This window comes from Pyxicephalus adspersus, chromosome 5 (genome assembly GCF_032062135.1).
Source record: "Pyxicephalus adspersus chromosome 5, UCB_Pads_2.0, whole genome shotgun sequence".
Taxonomy (NCBI): Eukaryota; Metazoa; Chordata; class Amphibia; order Anura; family Pyxicephalidae; genus Pyxicephalus; species Pyxicephalus adspersus.
Genome location: NC_092862.1, coordinates 70475114 through 70497326, shown reverse-complemented (window position 1 = coordinate 70497326; position 22213 = coordinate 70475114). Strand labels below are relative to the sequence as shown.

Sequence of the window (22213 nt, the reverse complement as noted above, 5' to 3'; positions counted from 1 at the left end):
AAGTCGACATGCTCAGGAGATAAGGTATGACAAGACTATATACCTTCAATTTCTGAACACGTCTTCTAACATGGGCTTCTGGAAGAAATGAAACAAATCAGGCTGTCATAACCTTGCTCTTGAATTTGTACTGTTCTGAGACAGATCTCCTGAAATGATCCTGGTTACATAGTAAAACTTGTTTGAATGTAGTCATAACCAGGAGGGGATTGATATATAAACCAAACTACTCAAATTCATTAGAACTTTCATATGTATCAGACATAAAAAGCCAAGGCAATCAGATGGTGGAATTACAACCAATAAACAACATGACAAGCATATTAGATCTTGATATTTTCATCTACATTAAAAAATAATTTAGACAGGGCTTCATAATTTAGACTTGCTTCATTCCTCTGTAGCTATAACTTAAATTCCAAGAAAGCAATAAATAGTTGATACATATGAAAAAGAGTAGTTTGCTCTGGGGTATGCATGGAATGAGCCAATTCACCTATTTGTAGGCATTCTGTGCAAAACATCAATTTGTTGAACTTTTCTTTTAAACCTTAACATATAGGAAGTCCTGCACTGGAATCCAAAAGCTTGACAGCAACACCTATGTATACACACCCTTTGGTAATGCTGTAGACCATTTTAAATGCACCATTTCCTAACATAAAAACACTAATTCATCAAGTCAAGCCCCGAGGTTAAATCTTTAAAACAATTCAGCAATTGTAGATGCTATTTTTGTATCCTTACAAGTACCTTAAACCCTTTTACTTTTGGGTCCTGTTTGCCATTTTTCACTTGAACAGACCATTCTATAGTATTGAATTTTGTTGGATGATAGCCCCTAACCCAACCACAGTTTCTGAAAGCACAAGAGATGTAAAATTAAAAGATAGTGATGTTCATTTTGTATGTCACACGATAGTTGTTCAAATTAAAAGTTAAAAGCAGTGATGCTGTCTTCACACCTGTTAACACACTATTTACAGTGTGGTGTCTTGAAATGGAATTTATTTTTAATCGGACCCCAACACACCTCATCAGTGGGCCTTAAAATTTTTTTTTTTTGTTGTCAGAGCATAACAGTGCAAAGATAGAAGCTATGTAATGTGCTATGGTAAAAAAGAGTTTTATGCTTGGTTTAGTGAACATGGCTGTACTCTATTGAAGAACATATGTTCAGTTATAGAAACTCTGGGGTATAAAATTTGTGCCTAGGTATTACTTTTTTATGCATCACATAACCAAGTGGCAAATGTCACCAAGTTAAAACCAGACAATAATCTATTAGCTACATTCTAATAATAAAGTTTTATATTTGCTGAGCTATATGCCTCAGTTTCTACAATCTAAAATCTGAAAAGTAGTTTTCCCAGCTTTGACTTTAAACATGCCTATGAATATATTTCAGTATTTTTCTTTAAAGTAAAGAGAAAAAAACACTTAATTTATAATTAACATAATTGAGGTAGCTCCGAAAGCAGGTTACTGTCTACCCTAAAGGCTTCTGGAAGGTCCTGAGGCTTTAACGCAAACAACAGAATCCTACAGGTGCTCCAATTCCAGACTGAGACTGTGGAGAACAAGCTCATTCTGGTATGGAGAAGGTATTCCATGGGTTATATGAAAATGCCAGCTATGATTGGGACTGTGATATACATGTAAGTGGACCGCATTCAAATGACGTTCTGCTGCCCTCACCTACAAATGAATATCTGCAAACCTGTGGGAATTTCTGTTCTCACCCCACTTGGAAGGACCTGGGAAAAAACTGGGTTTTAGGCAGTGAGCACTACCTATAATATATCTATATGTGATATAGTATCAACATTTCAAATAACATTACAGAAACTATACTAATATTATTACCACTAACATTACCAATGATATTAAGACTAGGGATGGGTGAGAATGCCTCTGGCATTCCCACGAAAATTTCCTCGAACTTCCAATGGTTCAACGAAATTTCGGCAAACCGATTTCGCAAAACCATCGGAAACCATTGGAGGAAATTAAAACAGGAGGATTCCCAGAGCTGCATTCAGCACTAAGAATCCTCCTGTTTGTGATCCCCGGGGGAATAGAGGTTAATTAACATCTAGTACCCGGAGATTGCATGATGCAGCCCTGGAAATTCTCCTGTTTGCGTGATCCCTGGGCACTAGAGGTTAATTAACCTCCTGACATTGTATTATAAGTGTTTCTTATAAATGATTCATTTGTTACAGATACAGAGTGTGCGATCCCCGGTATACTAGAGGTTAATTAACCTCTAATACCCGGGGATCGCACAGAATTTCCAGGGCTGCAGCCCTGGAAATCCCCCTGTTTGGTGAGAGCTCGACCTCCTGGCGAATCAGAAGGCCGTTCTCGCTTATATTTCCAGTAAGCGAGAGAGGCCCGATTCGCCGCAAAATCGAACCTAATATTCTCGCTCGCTCATCCCTAATTAAGACATCTATAAGCCCACTTTTAATACCTACTGGTTTCAGGACCTATAAGACATTCCCACCAACCACTGTATCCTTGGGAGACTGCTACCACCTTGTTTTTATTGTCCCTTGCTCAATCGCACTGCCTTGAAAGAATATCAGTCATCTGCTACACCCTCTAAGATAGCACTTCTTTAATCAGCGTATGATGACACTCTGATGGGACACTGCACCTAAGATAGGTCCCCAGTGTTGAACAACACTATGAATACCTCTCAAACCCAGACACTGCTTACTTCACAAAGGCTGAAAACAAATGATCTCACATCCTTTCTAAACCTTCTTCCTCTCCCTTTCCTAACTCCACACACTCTTTTTTCCACCATTGCTTTAAACCTAACCTCTTCTTGCACACACTCTCATAATTTCTATCTCTTCCCTCACCTGCTTCTCCTTCACACCCAGTCATGTTAGTCTTTCATGCTTCCTTTTAGATTGCTCATCTACAGGCCTCACTTTCAAGCAATGCACTTACATTTAGAATTTATACATTTACTTTTATATATAAAGACACACTTTCAACCTTGCTTTTCAAAGGATTGCTGACATGCAAAAGAAAGGGGAATTAAGATTAATCAGTGAATAGCTCCCATCAAATGCATGGTTGATATCTGATATTTATGATAATTAGGCTGCATGGTAAATCTTATCTCTTGTCATACCCTGATTATAAATAAAAAAAATATTGGCATAGTTCATTTTTTTTAAAGAACCTTTAGGTGAACTAGTACAAAATAATTGCTGAATAAAAAAAAACATCTAGGAATGCAGTTAAAATCTCCTGCCAACATATTGAATTAGTGTACTTTTATATGGCTTTAATCCAAAATAAAGTAATTTTACTCCACAATAATATTCTGATTGAAAACCTTTCCACTGTTTAAGTAATACTATAAAGCAGGTTGCTTTTCACTTAAAAAAAATTCACTAAATTATTGCAATTTAAAAGTTTTTTAGGCCTAATAAGGCCAGTGTGCTTAAAAAGTTCACTGAATTCTTCAATTAGTAGAAAATATTGTTTGTTACTTGTTTTTTTCTTTTGTTTTCTCTATTTTTATTTTGGAGCACTAGCTTTTCAAATAACATGTTCTTTTTTAATGCATACCAGGAATAAAAATTATTATATGTTTTCCCCATAAAATTTTGGTTCTGTAGTTACCTAGCTACCAGATCTCACCTGCAAATCGTCAAACTCTTTGGTAATTGGAGTGCCTCATATGGAGAATAGAGGGCTAGGGTTTAAGTTGGTATGCTAGCTAATGCTGTAGACATATTAGCTACAAATATAATGGTTTAATACTAGCTGATGACAACAGCCAACCTCACATCAGATGACTGACAAAGTTATGGGTTAATAAATGCAGCCTAATGTCCTAGGTTTAATGATTTGGTGAAGTTCTTTTGTGGCCCTTATGAATTGTCCCAATGGGTCTGATTTAATAAAGCTCTCCAAAGCTGGAGAAGATACACTTTAATCAGTGAATCAGGGTGATCCAGCAAAATGGATATGGTCCAGGGTTAAACAAATAGCAAATTACTTTTAAGAAATCCATTCCAGGTTTGCTGGATCACCCAGGTTCACTGATGAAAGTGTATTCTCCCCAGCTTGGAGAGCTTTAATAAATCATGGCCCAATCTGTCTTGATATTTTTTTTATAACATAACATGTAGAATGCAACATTTAGTGTAAAACACATAACAAGGGGAAACCTTTAAAACTTATACATTTTACAGGAACAGTCTTTAATTATGATGAGGTATCTCATTGTTGTAGTATGCAAGACATGTAAGAAGCCAAAGAGTGACAGAAACCATCAGGTTTTTACATATAACTATACCTAAACCATCACTAGACTATCATACATGTGCTTTAAGCATTGGCAGGATCATTTCAAATTTATGTAAGGGGATGCTAACCTTATCCATCAAGAATTTAGGAATATAACAACATTTTAAAAGTATAGAAAAGTACGGTGGAGTTGAGTGGAATGTTATTACCAAATTTGGGTGGCAAAATTACAGCGAAGTCTGTACTGTAAAAGGTTTTCATTACCCTCAAACAAAACATAAATAAATTATTATTTTTAAAGTATACACATGGTTTCTGCTATAACTAAGTTAAAACTGTAGAATACTGTCTAAAGGTGACCAACACATGTTCATGTTCAGATTAGAGCAGGCATTCTACACACCTAATGATGCACTTACTACTGGCATCCCAGAAGAATGATATCACAAGAGGTTATAAAAAAGTACAATCCATACAGACAAACACACTTAAAAGATGCACTTAAAAATCCATTTTGAGAATGCAACAAATGTGCACCTCTACATTTGTAACAAAGTGCCTGTCAAAAGCAAAAACAGTGCCTTTATTTTTGCAGAATTGCAAATCTCATCTACCAAGTGAAATTAAAGGGAAAATACACACACACACACACACACACATTTATGTATTTTTGAAGTAACTTGGAAAATCACAAAATACTTGCACAATAATATATATATATATATATATATATATATATATATATATATATATAAAATATTAAAATACCTATGAAAAAATGAAACCTGCTAATAGCGATAATAGCGATACACTTAACTAAAGATCAATCCAGCATTTGCAAAGTGTATCAATTTGTTTAAGCTTTTGATAAATTCTATTGTTAAATTTAAGAATTAAAGCTTTCAAACTGTTTTAATTGCCTAATTTCAGTGAATTTAAGTGAACCTTTTATATACCAAGTAGAAATCTTAGTTCATTAACGTTGTCCATCGATGCAAATCTATCATCAAAACAACATCAATGTTAGAACAATGCAACAATCAAGGAAAGTCGAAATCCCTTTCATTTTCAAAAAGTCTACAGAGACATTGCAATGATTGCTTTCACTGTTAAAAAGGGACAGGAAATCTGTTATTTAGTAAAAAGAGTTCATTGTGGAAATATTGCTGGTCATTGTGCTGCTATTAGAGACGAGCGAATCGAAGCTGACGAAGTGGAATTCGATCCGAATTTCAGGAAAAATTTGATTCGATTCAAATCCGAATTTCCTTGCGATTCGTGGTAACGAAATTTTTCTTGAAATGGCGGCTGCTCGTCTAAGGACTTTAGAGATTCCACTACAATCTTTGGGCACTACAGGAGATGAAAAGGGACTTGTCCCCATTCATCACCTGTAGTGCCCTGTATTCCTAGATAGTGAAACTCTATCTAAGAATACATAGTGCAGCGCTGCAACAGCAATTGTGGTTGCCGTGCCGTGCTTTCACTACGTATAGTGAAAACAGGGCACTACAGGTGATGAATGGGTACAAGTGTATTCTTAGATAGTGATAGTCCCCATTCATCCCTTGTAGTGCCCAGAGATCGTAGTAGAACTGCAGAGGTCATCTGCAGTTCAGTTTTGCCACTGTCACATCACGTGGGAAACTGAACTGCAGTCCTCTGCAGTTCCACTACAATGTCCAGGAATTACAGGTAATGAATGGGGACTTGTCCAGGTTCCAGGTATCCCATTGCAAAGATCCCCCTTTGTTTGTGACGCAGTTATGACAGTTTGCCTAAAATGGTGCCAAAATATTAAAAATGATGCACCAGGGCAGTGACTTTGATAACCATCACTCCATGTGGAGAAGCAAGATCTAGAACTGTCTTGGATCCAATAAGCATTTAAAGGGAGCTTTCCACACTAAATTGATGCTATATGTGCAACATAGGTGCCTAATAAATAAAATGAATAATACAGTACACCTCTTTACATTTAAATATTAAAGATGTGAGTGAATGGCAACAAATAAGGATTGATCTAAAAAAAGGAAATTAAAATCATCCTATAGAATGTTCTTAGTTATTGCAGTGAACTGGTCTTTGGTGATAAAAACAGTGTAATGTGTAGTGAACTATATTACAGAGAAACAGCAAAATTGGTGAAAGTACTACATGAGTTCAATTTCCAGTACTAACAGAACTTGAAGATCCAGAACTTAATGAAAACCTTTATGTAAATAAAAAAAAATACAACTTCCTATATTACGAGATAATCCTATTTATTTGTTGCATATCACAGTATTAAAAGGTATAATGCATTGAATATAACCTGCTCTTTGCGTGCTAAAGGAAGGACAAAACATGCCCTAAACCTTAACCTATTTCTTATTGTGATATGCAATAATGAATAAATGGAATTCTTTTTTCATGTTATCAACCTTGGATTTCTGCTTTTTTTAAATGAATGTAGCAAGAACAACATCTGGAAGGAGAATTAAAAACAAAATTACATGTAGTCACAATATGACAATCATAAGCACAAATAGTATATTTTAACTGTTGTATCATCACAGTAAGGTGACCCAGTGGCAAAAATTATACCCCAAAGAGTTCAGGTATGAACCCTCCAAGGACTTGATCAATTTTCACATATGTGTTATATGCATGTTTTTTAACAAAAGCCTGAGATAACAAATCGATAGATAAAAAACATAGGTGCAACTGGGAGAATGACATTAGGAGGAGAAAGGAAGGATGTTCTTTAGGTGACCAACATACTCCAGTTAAGATTTTTTTTGAAAATTTCTAGTATGTCCAATGTTCACAAATGTTACTAGTGAAGCCATTCTAATGAAAAAGAATCCTCCATTGAAGTCTTCTGCAGAAACATACACAACCTCCTGATCAGAGAAGTTGTGCAGGGAGGTAGTTCCTGCCAGTTTCTTTGTCACTACAGGATCAGAGAAAGGCCAGGAAAAAAAAATAATAAAATTGATGTCTTTCAAAAAAAATTCAGCAGAGGAATTTCCTCTTTTGGAGCATTGTTTGGTAGTGCAAGCATTGACAAAATGTAATTATTTACTGTCCTTTTCATGGATTTGAGACTTTTTTCTTCTGTATATTTCCACTTAGAAGCATACTCTATAATAGTGTCCCTGCATAGCAATTTATTCTATAAATACCTTTTTTTTTACCGCTTCATGATAAATATAAATTGTAGGTGTCCAAGACATAAAGCTACAAAAAAAAAAAATCAGATATAATCATTCTTCTATAGGTGTGGTGTTTCCTATTCTTTATATTTTATCATTGTGTGATTTAGTATTGGGTGAAATAATCTGTTATGTAGTTCCATTTACTCAGTAGGTAGAAAGTCAGTTATTAATGATTTATTTTTTAGTTGAAATGCTTTTGTAAAAGGAAAAATACGTACCACTGTTTTTTTATTTGAAATTATATTTAGCTTTTGTAGCAGATGTAATGCTACAAGTCCAGTTTAGCCATAATTAAAATAATTTCAACAACTACTTTTGTTTAAAAGATATGCATTGTGATTTGATTACTGTGCTGAGAAGCTCAGCTGGAATTCACTAAATACAAGAGCAAAAATCATGTTAAATGCCACCGGAGATTTTTTTAAATGATATATGGCAAAGAGGATTGAAAAGTGTTGATAAGAATGTCAGGGCATGGGAAGAAACATTTTACTTGAGAAGATTAATAATTATTTGAAATATGAACTTCATCCACGCTGCATATTTATATCATAAATATGTTAAAAAGTTGCATAGGCAAATGCATACATCTGTTAAAGTATATAAAAGTTTCCAAATTCACAACTTGTGCTATGTATATTTTATCAGAATAAAAGTAAAAGTAACTTGCATAAAAATGAATTTCACATTTTTATATACCCATCACTGTTTTACTGCTTTAGGAATTTTGACCGATTGTCATTGTATATTGATCTTACATTTGGCCACTCAACAAAGACAGATGGTTGACTATACTGAGCAATCTGTTTTTGTTAAGGTGCAACATAAATCAAAATTTTGGAAAAGCCCTTTGTGTGATTTTAAAAAGGCATATTTGCTGTGCTTGCTATTTTTATTTTGTTATTATTTGAGAAAAAACATAAAATGTATATAATCTACAGAAACATAACATCACCATTTAGGTATAACTGAAAAAGTTCACTATAACTTTTATAAATGATCTGGCCTTTTCTCATCACATTAAAAACAGCTAAGTTTTAACCTAAAGTGATATGATCCTAAATGATTATGGACACATCAGTCTATTGAAATACACACTATAAAATACACCAATTGTGTTCATTTGTGTCCAATTGTGTTCCACTTAAAAAAATAGAAGACTGTCAGCAATAATATGATTTTAGGCAGCATAGATAGCATAGTTTAATTGTCATTGTGAATATAACTTCATACATTTTATCTGTGATAACTTGCCATTTGCTCTGACTATACTTTAGATATACCAATTACATATTTTTACAGCAAGGATACCGACCAAGTTTACTAATTTTAGAGATTATTGTCTAGCAATATAGTTTCTTTCTCATCTCTGCCAATTTTTGTTCAAATACATGGTTTCTGCTACTTTCATTTTAGAGGTTGTTATATGCACGCAGAATAAAGTACAGCAACAGCATGTAACATGTGTATTTTACATAGGTTTAATTCTCTTCTCTTTTGTTGTTATATTTTTTTTTATTTACAAATTATGTAAATATAATATATTTATAATATACCATGTTCATCTGTCTGTTGTGTTTTCTAAAAGCTTGAGTAAATTTCAGAGGGTCAAAGTAGCTTATCACATCTCCTTCTGTTTCTATGCGCAGGTATTCCCCTTTTACGACTTATCCGCACTTACAACTGGCTCCTCTGATGACTACACTGTACAGTGTGCATGCATGCAGTGTCTCTTCTTTGGTCTTCTGGGCTTCCTCTGTCTTCCTCCTAGCAGCACTGCAGACCAGGTCTATCCTATGCTCCTCACTTCATGACAAACTAGTTTAACGACCAGGTCTCAGGAACAGAACGTCTACTTATTAAAACCCAATGACATGGGTATTCTTCAGTGCTTGCAAAGGGGTGCTGAAGTGATGGGTGAATACGTGCAATCCTATGACTTTCACAGATGTTACCAGATGTACAATAAAGTATATTGGCATTGACGCTAAAGGTCCAAAGCTGATGGTAGTTTCCACACTAACTCACACTAACAGGAGGAGTACAGGAGCTGCATTGATGAATGCAGCTGTGGGAATCCTTCGGCGCGATCCCCAGGCACTAGAGGTTAAATGCATTGCAGCCGCAGTACTCCTCCCGTAATGATTTCCTCAATCTTCCGCCGAAATTTTGCAGACCCATCGGAGATTTAAGGAAATTTTCGCGAGGATGTCAAAGGCATTGTCGCTCATCTCTACTGAACAACATAGAAGGGATGAAAGATTGCCATATGTACAGCATACTTTTCTTTGTAAGACAACTTAGTAAAATGTATTAAAAATAGAAAAAAATGAAGAAAACTCAGAAAATGATATGTATAAATATATATCTAAAATATGAGAATCACATTTTTTTTTTTTGTGCGGAGAGAAATTCATCAAGTCTTATGCTCACGTACACCCGCAAACTCACATACACACACTCACACTCATAGATACATACATACAAACACACACATACATGCAATCCAAATAATCTTAAATATGTCCTTTTTGTTTTGTTTTTTTGTTTTTTTACCACAACTCAAATATTATAAATCCTTGGAAGAACTGCTGACCTGTGAATAACAATACAAATGATGCTGAAGCTCTTAGTGTTATACTCTGTCTTTCCATTAACACTTCACACTACAGAAGCTACATTTTTTCTAAGTCAAAAAGCAACTTACATTCATAAATCATTCTTCTATAAGTAAAATTTTGTGAAGGAAGATGTGTGATGGTAATAGGATAGTAGTGCTATTTTACTAATAAATATATATTCTAATCAGAAAAGTAAAACTGCTAAATAGTGCATGCTAGGGCAAATAAGAATAAACTAAATTCAGAAGATAAACCATATAGGTCCTTGTCCCAAAGGTTACATGCATGCCATTTAGAAATTGGATGAAAATAAAAGGCTTTAGAAGGAGTGTATAGCACTGACAATCAGAGAGAATCAAAGTGTGACCTGAGGGAACTACTGAATTTCTGTACATACTCGGGCTGAATGTATAAATAAGTCCTTCATTTGAAGCACATAATTTTTAAAAGATATTATGGTCACAGAATAGGATTTCAGCGATTAAAGCAATTGATGGTAGTGCAGTGAAGAATACACAGTAAACAAGTATGATTATGAAATAGCTTACTAATTTCCGTAGCTATGATACTAAGATTATGCCACTGGGATATTTCACGGTCCAAAGGTTTTGCAGTATAAATTGATCCATTTCCTGAGTGTATATTAAAAATTCTGTCAAGGTCAGTATGGCGATCCAGAGAAAACCTTGTAGAAAAAAAAATATTTATCAGATATTTTACTATTATAATTACAGGCTAAGTATTTATAGACAACACACTATATAGCTAAATCATGCCTTGTTGTGCTATTGAATACATAATGAGGAATTTTGTTAAAAGAAACCCAAATAACATTTTATGTTACACTACATTCCAGATCTAAATCAGTCTCACATCAATAAGAAAATATAAGAAGAGCGAAAAAGAAAGGAAAACTACAAATATAAAAGTTTAATAAAAAATAAAGGATTCCTTGTCATAGCTGTGATAAATTAACCTTTACATACAATATGATCTAAGCATACATGTCATGTATTATTCAGTTTTTTTGTTATTGTAACTGACTCCTTGTTTGCTGCGGGGACACTCAGTCAGTCAGCTGTTGGCTTATGTCAGGAAAATGAGGACAAAGGCTTCAATTTTTTCTTATAAATATTGTCTGTTTTTCAGGTCTAATAGATGATGAATGGCCACAGATGACAAAGACTCTGTCCCTTAAACTAGAACAAAGATCTCAGAGCACAGAGAGAATATATGAAGAATGAAGCTTCATATACATGGCTTCTGGCTTCTTTGATCCAATTTAGTCTCTGTACTCTTCATATGCACCAAAATATGTTTTTCTTCTCTTTACAAATATGTTATAAATACACTCACATGTAAAATATGTACATGGCAAACTGCTTATATGACACCATATTAAGGCTTAATCTTCATGTTTTCCTTGTATGAGTTATATGCATTATACCGTAATTGTGTTTAAAACAAGGGGTTTTGATTAATCTAAGGAGTAAATACATATATCTTTCTATAATGCCTGTTCACTTAGCTAAATAAATATGATAATGCTTTTTTATTCTTAAAAATTGTTAATTTATGTAATGCAAACTAATTAATAAACTAAACTAAACAAATATGCACCATGCGGAGTACATATTTCATGCAGAAGTAGAGAGAAGTGGAGAGGACAAAGTGTAGGGTAATTCAGGAGTCTAAGGGCCTGAATTAATAAAGCTCTTCAAGGCTGGAGAGGATTTACTTTTATGAGTTAAGCTGGGTGATCCAGCAAACCTGGAATAGATTTCTTCAAAGTCATTTGCTATTTGCGAGCAAATGTTTTGAATCCAGGACTAGATCCATGCTAGGTTTGCTGGATCACCCAGCTTCATTGAAGAAAGTGTATCCTCCCCAGCCGTGGGGAACTTTAATAAATCAGAGCCTAAATGTCAGACAAGGAGGTAGGGGAGGCTAGGAAATAAAGGGCGATAGGGAGATAGAGGTGGGGTGCTGTAAATATCTGACTTTCCAAGGTACAAAAAGAAATGCACATGTCAAGTGATAGCAGAAACACGGACCAGTACAATCATATGTCACAAAATTTCTTAATGCTTCTGAGAGAAGTAGTAAGGTCTTTTAACAGTAGAACAATGAAACATGTTTCCAGAGTGCAGGTATGCATGCACAGGCAGTGTTAAATAGGAAAACAAGGACACAACCTCTGTAGGCTTTAGTAGGTTAGAATTATATTAGAGGATAAAGAAGACCAGATTCCTGGGGACATGGTAGTCAGTAAACCATTGGGCGATGGCATGAATCTGGCCCGAAGGGTTAGATCAGGACAAAGCCAGAAGATTTTATATAAATCTCCAGTGGAGAAACCACAATGCCAGAAAACAGAGTGGAATATGGCTGGTGTCCGGTACCACCTTGACAGCAGCTTGTAGCCTGATGGTTGATACTTGTTACAAATGGAAGACCAGTTATTGAGGTAAAGAAGTTTTTGTTGTTGCTGTTGGATAGAGTTAGGATTGAGACACTTAGTCAAGTCACTTGAGTTAAAAAAATGGATGGACAGGAACCGTACCAGCACATTCAGGCTCATATGGGGTATTGTTCATTTTTATTATCTGATTATGTACAGGGGAAATTTATAAAATGTGTTTTGCTTGTATATGATTAGATGACATGAGCAGCACATCCTCCCAATATTTATAAGATACGTAACCATTCAATTTTCTAAGTGAACAATCTACACACCTTTAGTTAAATCACATCTCAGTTTCAGGAGACATCACCAAAGATCCTCAAATAGCAACAGAATTCAGCTTTCAATGAAAGACGTAGGGGTCTTTTATAAACTACTGAGAATTTGACGGTATGTTGCCAAGATTCCAGCTATTAATGTTTTCCTTAAAGGCATGAGTTTTATTCCAACTCAGATAATCTGTGTTATTCTCAAAGGTTTATTCAGTTAAAAGGAAACAAAAGAACAGATTCTTCTTTTCCACTTGTTTAAACAAACATCTGTTCTATGCTCTTTCCTATCTGTTCTAAAACTACATCTTCAAATACTTGAATATCTATGTTGGAACCTTGGCAGTCTTGCCAATTTACACATAGTTGTGCTTATTAAAAGCATACACATGAAAAAGCATGATTGGTTTACTAAAGTGAGGATTTACTAAATCTAAAGTGTTTACTAAAGTGAAGTTTACAGTGTTCACCTTACATTCCCAAATTATTCTGCATCATGTAGAACAATAAAAGCTTTATCCATATGCAATTGGATATTTCAAATAGAATTCATATTTTGTATTGGCAAGCACGGAAATTGTTACATAAACATTCTGTAGTGGTTTGAAAGGGATGCAAAGGAACTAGTGTCCACTACTCAATAGTTATAGTAATGAGTGTTGTCTATAGGGTATTTGCTATGCTGTAAAACTGCCATCCTTGGCTGCCTTTGGCAACATAATAATTCATCCAAAGAACAGAGACTTATCATATTTCAGTTTAAAATCCCTTGGATGTTGTTGTGGCATTTATTTTCTTTCTTCATGCGAATTGCATACTACATTTTCTGCAGGTATGGAAAACCTCCTATTGATTCTAACAGGAATGCAATGGGCAAGATTTATGAAAGTTCTCCAAGGCTGGAGAGCATACACTTTCATCAGTGAACTTGGTACAGGATTCAAAACATTTGCTAACAACATTTCAGGCTTGCTGTATCACCCAGGTTCACTGATGAAAGTGTATCCTCTCCAACCTTAGAGAGCTTTCATAAATCAGGTCTAATACTTGATCGCACTGAAATCTCAAACAATATTTTAGCTTTTTCAGTTATCTTCTTTAGACTACAAACCAATTCCACCCATGTAATGAAGTTAAGGAGTGGAAGAAGTGTTTGAAGCCCAATGTAAGGGTTAGAAGCCTTGAGTGACAACATTTATTTTCCATTGATAATGAATATACACCTAGGAACTGGTAAACTGCAAATATAAAATATTTGTTCTTGGGTCTAGATACCCTTCAATCACAGTGTATTTATCATGGATACACTGGTGAAAAATTGCTTGGATCTTGTGTAACCAAATCTTTGTAGGTCAAACATGCTCAAATTTTAAAAGTACAGTTGTGGTTATTTTCTTATGTTGCAAGTTATGAGACCTTCATATAGGTGAACTTTAAAAACAAATTAAAAATAAATTGCTTATTTGCTTGCAGCTTCTAAGCCATATGGGATCAGAGTTGCAGAGTTTGAGGTTGAAGTGGCACAACAAATTCCACTACTAGCGGAAAAAAAACCTCATGGGGAGTGAAAGAAAACCATATTCTGGTGAGGGTCTTTTAGCTTAGACAAGAATTGCATTATGAACCATGAAAATCTCTTCCTTTTTAACAATAATGTTGAAGCATTTGCCAATAAATGTATTTGCTGAAAGACAGGGTTGTATGCAATGGGAGTAACAATCAAATACAGTGGGAATTAAACCTATATTTCCCAAATTGAAGAAAGATATACTCTTTGAAAATGCTTAGTACACAAAAGGCACATACACTTATCTACAAGTCAGCCTATCCGCATTTACCCTTTGGGAATGTAAAAATAGATCCAAACCTAGTTATATATTGGTAAAGTAATTACTTACCAAACATGTAAAATCATATTTATTCAAATCTTGGTACAAATGGGCAAAAAAAGAATTTAAGTAATCTTTATAACATAGTAAAAAGCTTTTTACCTAGGGGTCTGATGTGTATTGTAATATTATACCATTTGCTATGCAAATATGCACATGGGAAAAAAGAACATAAATCAGTTTTTTGTTTTACACATCAGTCTCTAACACTTCTTTGCAAATGAGATTATTAGCTTATCAATCTGAAAACAAAAACAATTGAAAACAAAAAGAATCATTGCTGCAGGGAGCAGAATGTGGAAGGCAGTCCTCAGGTCACATGTAAAGAAATCCAAAGAGTAGAGTCAATAGAGACACAAACAGATGAACAGATTAGACACACAGTGCTTTTATCATAAGGAGACACCGAGGGCCCTATGGCTAAGAAATCTGAATATCAAACAATTGGTCCTAAGCCCAGAAAACCACAGTGCTGCTGTCCTTTAGATATGAATCTGGCCCATAGTCTTAAACTGTCAGAATGAAATTGTCTAACACATGTGATGGATAAATCAAACAATGGCCATCAAATAGAAGCACAGTTCAGTACTGGGGTCTGCCATAGTCCACTATCATGTCAGACTTTGTGCACAGTTTTGTTCAATATTTGTTTGTACCAATATATATGGTGTAGTAAAAAGCTTGAATATGTTTTAAAGGTTTATTAATCAAACAACACTTTGGGCTCTATTTATAAACCAGGAAATCAGGCATTCCCTCGTGGGAATCTTTCAGGTCAATGTAATTCAATAACAATAATTGATTCCCACGAGGGAATGTTAGATTCCCTGTTAAATACTGTAAATAAAGCCCTTTGACTGAGTTTTTCTTGTTGTTTTGTATAGAGGTTTAAAGCTCTATCAGGAATATTTAAATATCTGAACCCCACAAGAAAGATTTTGAAACGCATCCTGTCCTGTAGGTGCAACCAAAACAAGAGGACATTTCTCAAGTGTTCTCATTGAAGGACCTTTCCTCAAAATGAGGAGTTTCCCCTGTTTCCTGTCCTGGTAAAAATGGTCAAAGACAAAAAAATTAGGGTATTCTCTTGGAGACACAGACAGCAAAAAAAAAACTTATTTATTATTCCCTACATTTTTTTTTAAAGTTGACTTCATATATACTTTAAGTGTTTTAGCTGAAATGACCCAGAAATAGCAGTTGAATATCACACCATACTCATGCTGAAAAGTATTTGTGGGAAACAAGCCATTAGTCTTCAAAGAACCACCTTGGGTAAGCTGTGAAAAAAGATTCCTTACAAACTTACATTTCCTGAACTAGCATATTAGCAATATTTCCTGTGTGACCCACAACTGACATAATTCAGATCTAGAATCAGATCATATTACCAAGGGAAAAGTTTGGTATACTGCAAGACTGAGCACATAGGCAGAGAAGAATTGTACAACCACCCACCCCTACATTATTATGTAGGTACAAAAATGGTAAACTAAATGATACCTTATATGACTTGATATGGTGTCAGGATCTCTTGCCATAACAGTTCCAATTATTGTTCCTAATTCAATGTCTTCATGCACCTTGAACATATAGCTAGATCTTCCAAACACTGGAGGCTCATCTGCATCTTCCACTGAGATTTTTACAGTTGCAGTATCTTTAAAGGGACCAAGATAGTGAAAATGTGGATCCACATGTGTATTATCTACTTCCACTTTTAATGTGTACAGTCTTTTACTTTCATAATCCAATTTCTGTTGAGAAAAAAAAAATACATATTTAGAACACTTTTGTGCCTAGATAAAAACAGTATCATTTTAGAGACATAGCAATCAAGTGTGTCTTAGGTATTCTGTCATTCAAAAATTCCAACCCAAAAAACTTGGCACAAAAAGTGTCATTTTAGTTGGTTGGGCCTCTTGCCCAAACATCAGTTGAGCCTAAATCATGACAATAAAGTTGAAATGATTGTGCAGATTAAATGCCTTATCTAGTGGTAACAGTGATTTACAGTGATTACAGTAAAATTGTCATGTGAGAAATGTAGGGGCTGCCAATGGTAACCTCCTACTAAAAATGCTAGCTGCCAGGCTGCTAGGTGCATACATTCTTCTAGTAACTGACCATAAATTGTATAAAGTCAGAACTTCTTATCTTTATTATTCTTAATGAGTGACTCGGGATAATAAATGTTAGAATACTGGCCAAGCAACTAGAATTTTTAGGGGAGGCCATCTATGACAGCATTCTGCTTATTTTAAGGACATGACTTCTTTAATTACAAAACATAATTAAAATGAACTTAAGTGCTGCTGTAATTAAAGCTCAACAATGCATGCTAATTAGTACAGATTTATTAACAGCTGGTAAAAAAATCAAATACAGTACTAACTGAATATTACAAAAGATGTAAAAAGGAGATAAAATGTGCAAAACTTCAAAATGAAAGACAGATTGCAAAGGAAAGTAAGGCAACCCCCCCAAATTTTTTAAAAATATATTAATAGCAAAAAGATCAGATCTGAGCATGTAGGCTCCTTAAAGGATGGCTCTGGGTTGGTAACTAGAGATAAAGAAAAGGCAGATTTACTAAACACTTTTTTTTTACCTCTGTGTACACAAAGGAAAATGGCAGAGCTCAAGTCCAAATTCATAATAGCAATATCACTGCAAATGAGTCACAATGGCTCAAAATTGATATGACTGAGAAACAGTTGGGCAAAATTTTGGTTGACAAGGCACCAGGACTCAATGGATTACATCTACGTGTCCTTAAAGAGCTGAGCTCGGTTATTTCAAAGCTATTATTTCTATCTTTTAGAAACTCTTTAGTCACTGGCATGGTACCGATGGATTGGTGTGAGGCCAATGTGGTTCCTATTTTCAAAAAGGGAGCAAAGTCATTACCAGGTAGCTACAGACCGGTTAGTTTAACATCCAAAGTTGGAAAGGTCGTAGAGAGTTTTGATAAAGAACCACATAGAGGAGTTTCTGCTAGAAAATAATTGAAGTGATAGTCAGCATGGCCAAAGTTGTCAAACAAATGTATTCTCTTTTTATGAGGAAGTAAGTAAACAGGTAGACAGTGGAATATCTGTTGGTATAGTGTACTTGGACTTTGATAAAGCATTTGACACTGTACCCCACTGATGGTTAATATACAAGTTATGGTCAATAGGTTTAGAAAAGTCAATCTGTAAATGGATAGAGAACTGGCTTAAAGGCCACATCCAAAGAGTTGTAATTAGGGCTAACAACATGCATGCTTCATACTGGCTAGGGAGAATACATTTAGGGGGGTCAGAATTGGAAAAGGATTTGGGGGTTCTGGTTGGTCATAGACTTAATAACAGCATGCAATGCCTAGCTGCAATATCTAAATCTAGTAAAGTACTTTCTTGTATGAAAGGAGGAATAGACTGCAGAGATGGAGACATAATCCTGCACCTGTACAAAGCATTGGTCAGACCACATCTGGAATATGCAGTCCAGTTTTGGGCACCACTTCACAAAAAGGACACTGTGGAATTGGAGAAAATGCAGAGAAGGGCAACTAAGCTAATAAAAGGAATGGAGAAGCTCAGCTATGAGGAGAGATTAGCTGAACTGAATCTATTCTCCCTTTAGAAGAGATGTTAAGGGGGGTATGATCACCCTGTATGAATATATAAATGGTCCATATAGAGAACTCTCTTCCCAATTATTCACTTCAAAACTACTACAAAGAACAAGAGGGCTCTCTATGCGTCTGGAGGAAAAGAAGTTTAAGCCTTGTATAAGGAAGGGATTCTTCACTGTAAGGTCTGTGAAAATGTGGAATCGGCTCCCTCAGGAAGTAGGTTCAGCAACTACTAGATTGCTGAAAAAAAAACTTGATGCTTTTCTAGAAGCACAGAATATAACTGGGAATTAACGATTAAAAGATAACAGAAACTGTTGATCCAGGGAACATCCCATTGTCTGGAATCAGGAAGGAATTTTTTTCCCCTGATGAGGCAAATTGTACTTTAGGTTGTTTTTGCCTTCCTCTGGACCAACCGTGTCTTAAGGGGTTTTATGTCTGGGAAATATTTATTTCCCCAGTGGTTGAACTTGGTGGACTTTTTTCAACCTAACCTACTATGTAACTATGTAACATAGTTAGAGGTACTAAATAATACACACAAGTTTGAAATATTTTTAAAATAGAAAGGATTTAAATTATTGCATAACAACATAGTCAGAAAATAAAAAATGCAGGTCCTTTCAGTTTGAGCAATAGGGGAGAAAAAGAATAAATAAATAAAAAATCTTCATAGAGGTAGTCCCCAGGTTACATACAAGATAGGGACTGTAAGTTTGTTCATAAGTTAAATTTGTATGCAAGCCAGAACAGGTACATTATTTTAATAAATGCAGTTAGGACAGATGTTTGTCCCAACATATTATTTATTTTTATCTTTCTGGGCATGCACAGCAAATAAAAAAACATTTTCAAATACAGTACAGCCTTTAACAATGTATGTAGAACTTGATGGAGTTGATGAAGAGGATGAAGAAGATGAGCTCTTCTGCACAGCACAGCACAGTACACACTAAGGAAGGCACCACTCGTCAGCATGTCTGTTGTAATGTACTGTCGAGAGACAACTTCCTGCTATGTACATACAGTTAAAGCAGGCTTCTTATTAAGAATGAATAGAAAACTACCTCGATCATTGATGGGATGCTGCCGTCTTATTAAGATGATCAGCTTTGCAAGACTACTGTATCCTATGCAGACATTGCCTTTTCTGTTATGTCATACTGACGTTCAGAAACTCCACTCGGCTTTCACCTCGTATTTGGCAGGGTAAACCCCCCGTATTTCTAGGATTAAATTGTCGCTACCTAAACAGAACTTAGGGGTGGGTCTCCCTGATTTGAGAAGATACAACCTGGCCTGTATATTTAGACATTTAAAGGACTGGTGGCATGAAGGCTTTGTTGGTACGGCCCTATTGCCTTTTAGGACTCTTAAATACTCCATTTTCCCTTGTTCCACATGACTTTAAAAGTAATCTCTTGCTGCGGGATACCCTGGTGGCTTGGCGAGTAATAAAAAAGTTATTTAGGTGCCATATAGGGCCCACTAATGCTACCCCTCTGCGCTCTACACCTTAGTTTTCTCACGGTCTCGCATACAGGTCATTTGAAGTATGGGATGAAAGGGGCCTTAGAAGTCTGGGACAAATGTTAGATGGACACACTTGAACTCATATACGCACTGCCAGCACATCTTTTTTGGGTCCACAGCCTTTTGCTCCAACCTATCATTGCCACCAGCAGTCACACTTCTTTTGGGTGGAGCCTCTGCTAAACACTCCATATCTCTGCTCTATCCTCGCTTAATGGAAAGTACTGTTCCCACCTCTGTTTTACCGTCCTTTGTATCGAAATGGCCTTGTTATTTGGACTATTCCCCCACAGCTACTCTGGATCTTTTGGAGACTAGTTGGGAGCGTGTGCGCAAGATAATGATCAGTGAACAATGGAGAGAAGTTCAATTTAAAATTATCCATAGAGCATATTATGCTTTTGATGTACCTGTCAAACCTGGTGCGCTTGCCTCTAGGATTACTGCATGTCCTAAGTGTGCCTACAACAGAGCAACATTAGAGCACGCCCTTTGGAACTGCCCTTTGACTTTATGCAAATAGTCACAAGGCAGTCCAGACACATATGTCTACATTTGGCCCTCTTCTATGATGCTTCCACAATAACACCCCTCAATATGACGCAAACACAATCTCCACTTTCTAAATTTGAGCATCTCTGTCTTTTATCAACTAAGAAATGCGTACTGAAACAATGGGTAGAACCCCTTCCCCCCACTACCTCACAATTTTTACAATATCTCCAAGCTATAATGCTTGGTCATTGAAGAGTTACAAAAGGTTGCAGAACAGCTCAGCCCTTAAGATCACCCACAACCCCAGCTGTGTTTAGCAAAAGACTTCTTCTGCAAGTCATGCAAACTGCCCCCCTCCCCACCTTAATCCTCCTTCCTGCACACGAGCAAGCAGGAAGCCCTGTTTTAAATCTACAAGTTGTCTGTATGTTGGATGTCCTTAACTTGGGGATCTAATGTAATTACAGCAAATACTAAACATTTTTACTTGGAACTTAAACAGTACTTTAAATGCATTTGTACATTTGTAAAAATTATAAGTTTATTTTTTATAAATAAAGCGTATACCATCTCAAAAAACTATATATATGTGCAGTTATTTTGTTATTTTTAATACCTGGAATATTCCATTATATGTGTCTTCTTAGATAACTTATAAAGCACACATGACACTTTAGACACACAATTACCTGGATAGAGAAAACAAAAATGTGCCAACGCAAGATCAGATTGTCTGGGCATTTTAGATGTTGTGTGTAAATAGACCCCATCCCCTTACCCATGCAGGGCAAAATGCACACTCTTCTTGCTTTTTTCTCCAACACAGCAAGGTTAAAATCAGTGGTGTCACCAACCAAGACAAGAAGCAACATCATTCCCTTTTTGATAGGGGACTTTTGATTGGCTGCTAGGCTCGATTTCTGTCAAAGGGAAATAGGACACATGGAACAGGTAGAAGGGGCTCTGCAGATTCCCTTTAAAATGGCAACTCATCTATCTGCGGTCTATTGCAGGGTGCCTCCATCTTCCGGCTCTTCTTCTTCCCAGATGATCCACAGCCATCTTGATTGTCCAACAGGATGATGTAACTCCCACTCCCTGTATCTATTCTGGGTTGTTTTCTTACAATAAAGCTCTATAGGAGTCCAGCTAGTGTTAGTTAGGAAGTACATGCTTGCTTTTCTATTTCTAGGTCATTTGAGTAACTTATACTTTAGCTAGTCACTTGAGATATACTTTGGTCTGTTAATTAAATGCTTACTCAGTCTCGAAAGACTAATCCGTTTTGGATGAAAAATGTCAGGCCAACAACCGTTTCTAAACTTTACTGCAGCTATACTTCAAGACTGAAAGACATTAAGTATTCTGTATTTATTTCATTTTTTAATCTGTTCAAATGAAAAATTTTACATAAATGAAATACCAACTCCTATACATACAGTGAACTCTTCAAATATATAAACATTTCTAATGATAAGGCTGTTTCAATTTCTACAAATTTATTATAAATCAACATTTTCTTTTCAAATTCTGAGGCTTCACCTAGGTAGATTGTCTAAAGGAGGCAGTCTGAGACCTCATCATCATATGTAATGGTATACCTAATTCCTATGCTATCAAATAAATGGCACTGCAGCCTAAACATTAGTTAGGTTTCCTCTGTAGACTGAAGGCCATGATATGAAACATTCTAACTGATCACCAAACATCAGCGGGGATTCGAGCTGTCATGGAGAGATTGTTTGTAAAGATAATTTTAATACTGGACATTGCCCCTGATTCATCATTGAAATCCGCGATCGCGGGAAGCGCGATAATACGCGCGACCCGCGATCGCGG

General features: G+C 35.7%; 1 protein-coding gene across 1 annotated transcript in view; it reads right to left on the bottom strand.

The window, feature by feature from the left end:
* LOC140331107 (cadherin-10-like) overlaps positions 1 to 22213 on the bottom strand; it is a 245955-nt gene that overhangs the window by 18724 nt on the left and 205018 nt on the right. The window contains exons 7-8 of the mRNA XM_072411846.1: positions 16225 to 16478; positions 10648 to 10784 (exon numbers count right to left, since the gene is read on the bottom strand). Of these exons, the coding sequence (XP_072267947.1) occupies positions 10648 to 10784; positions 16225 to 16478 (391 nt within the window). The remainder of the gene's footprint in view (positions 1 to 10647; positions 10785 to 16224; positions 16479 to 22213) is intronic.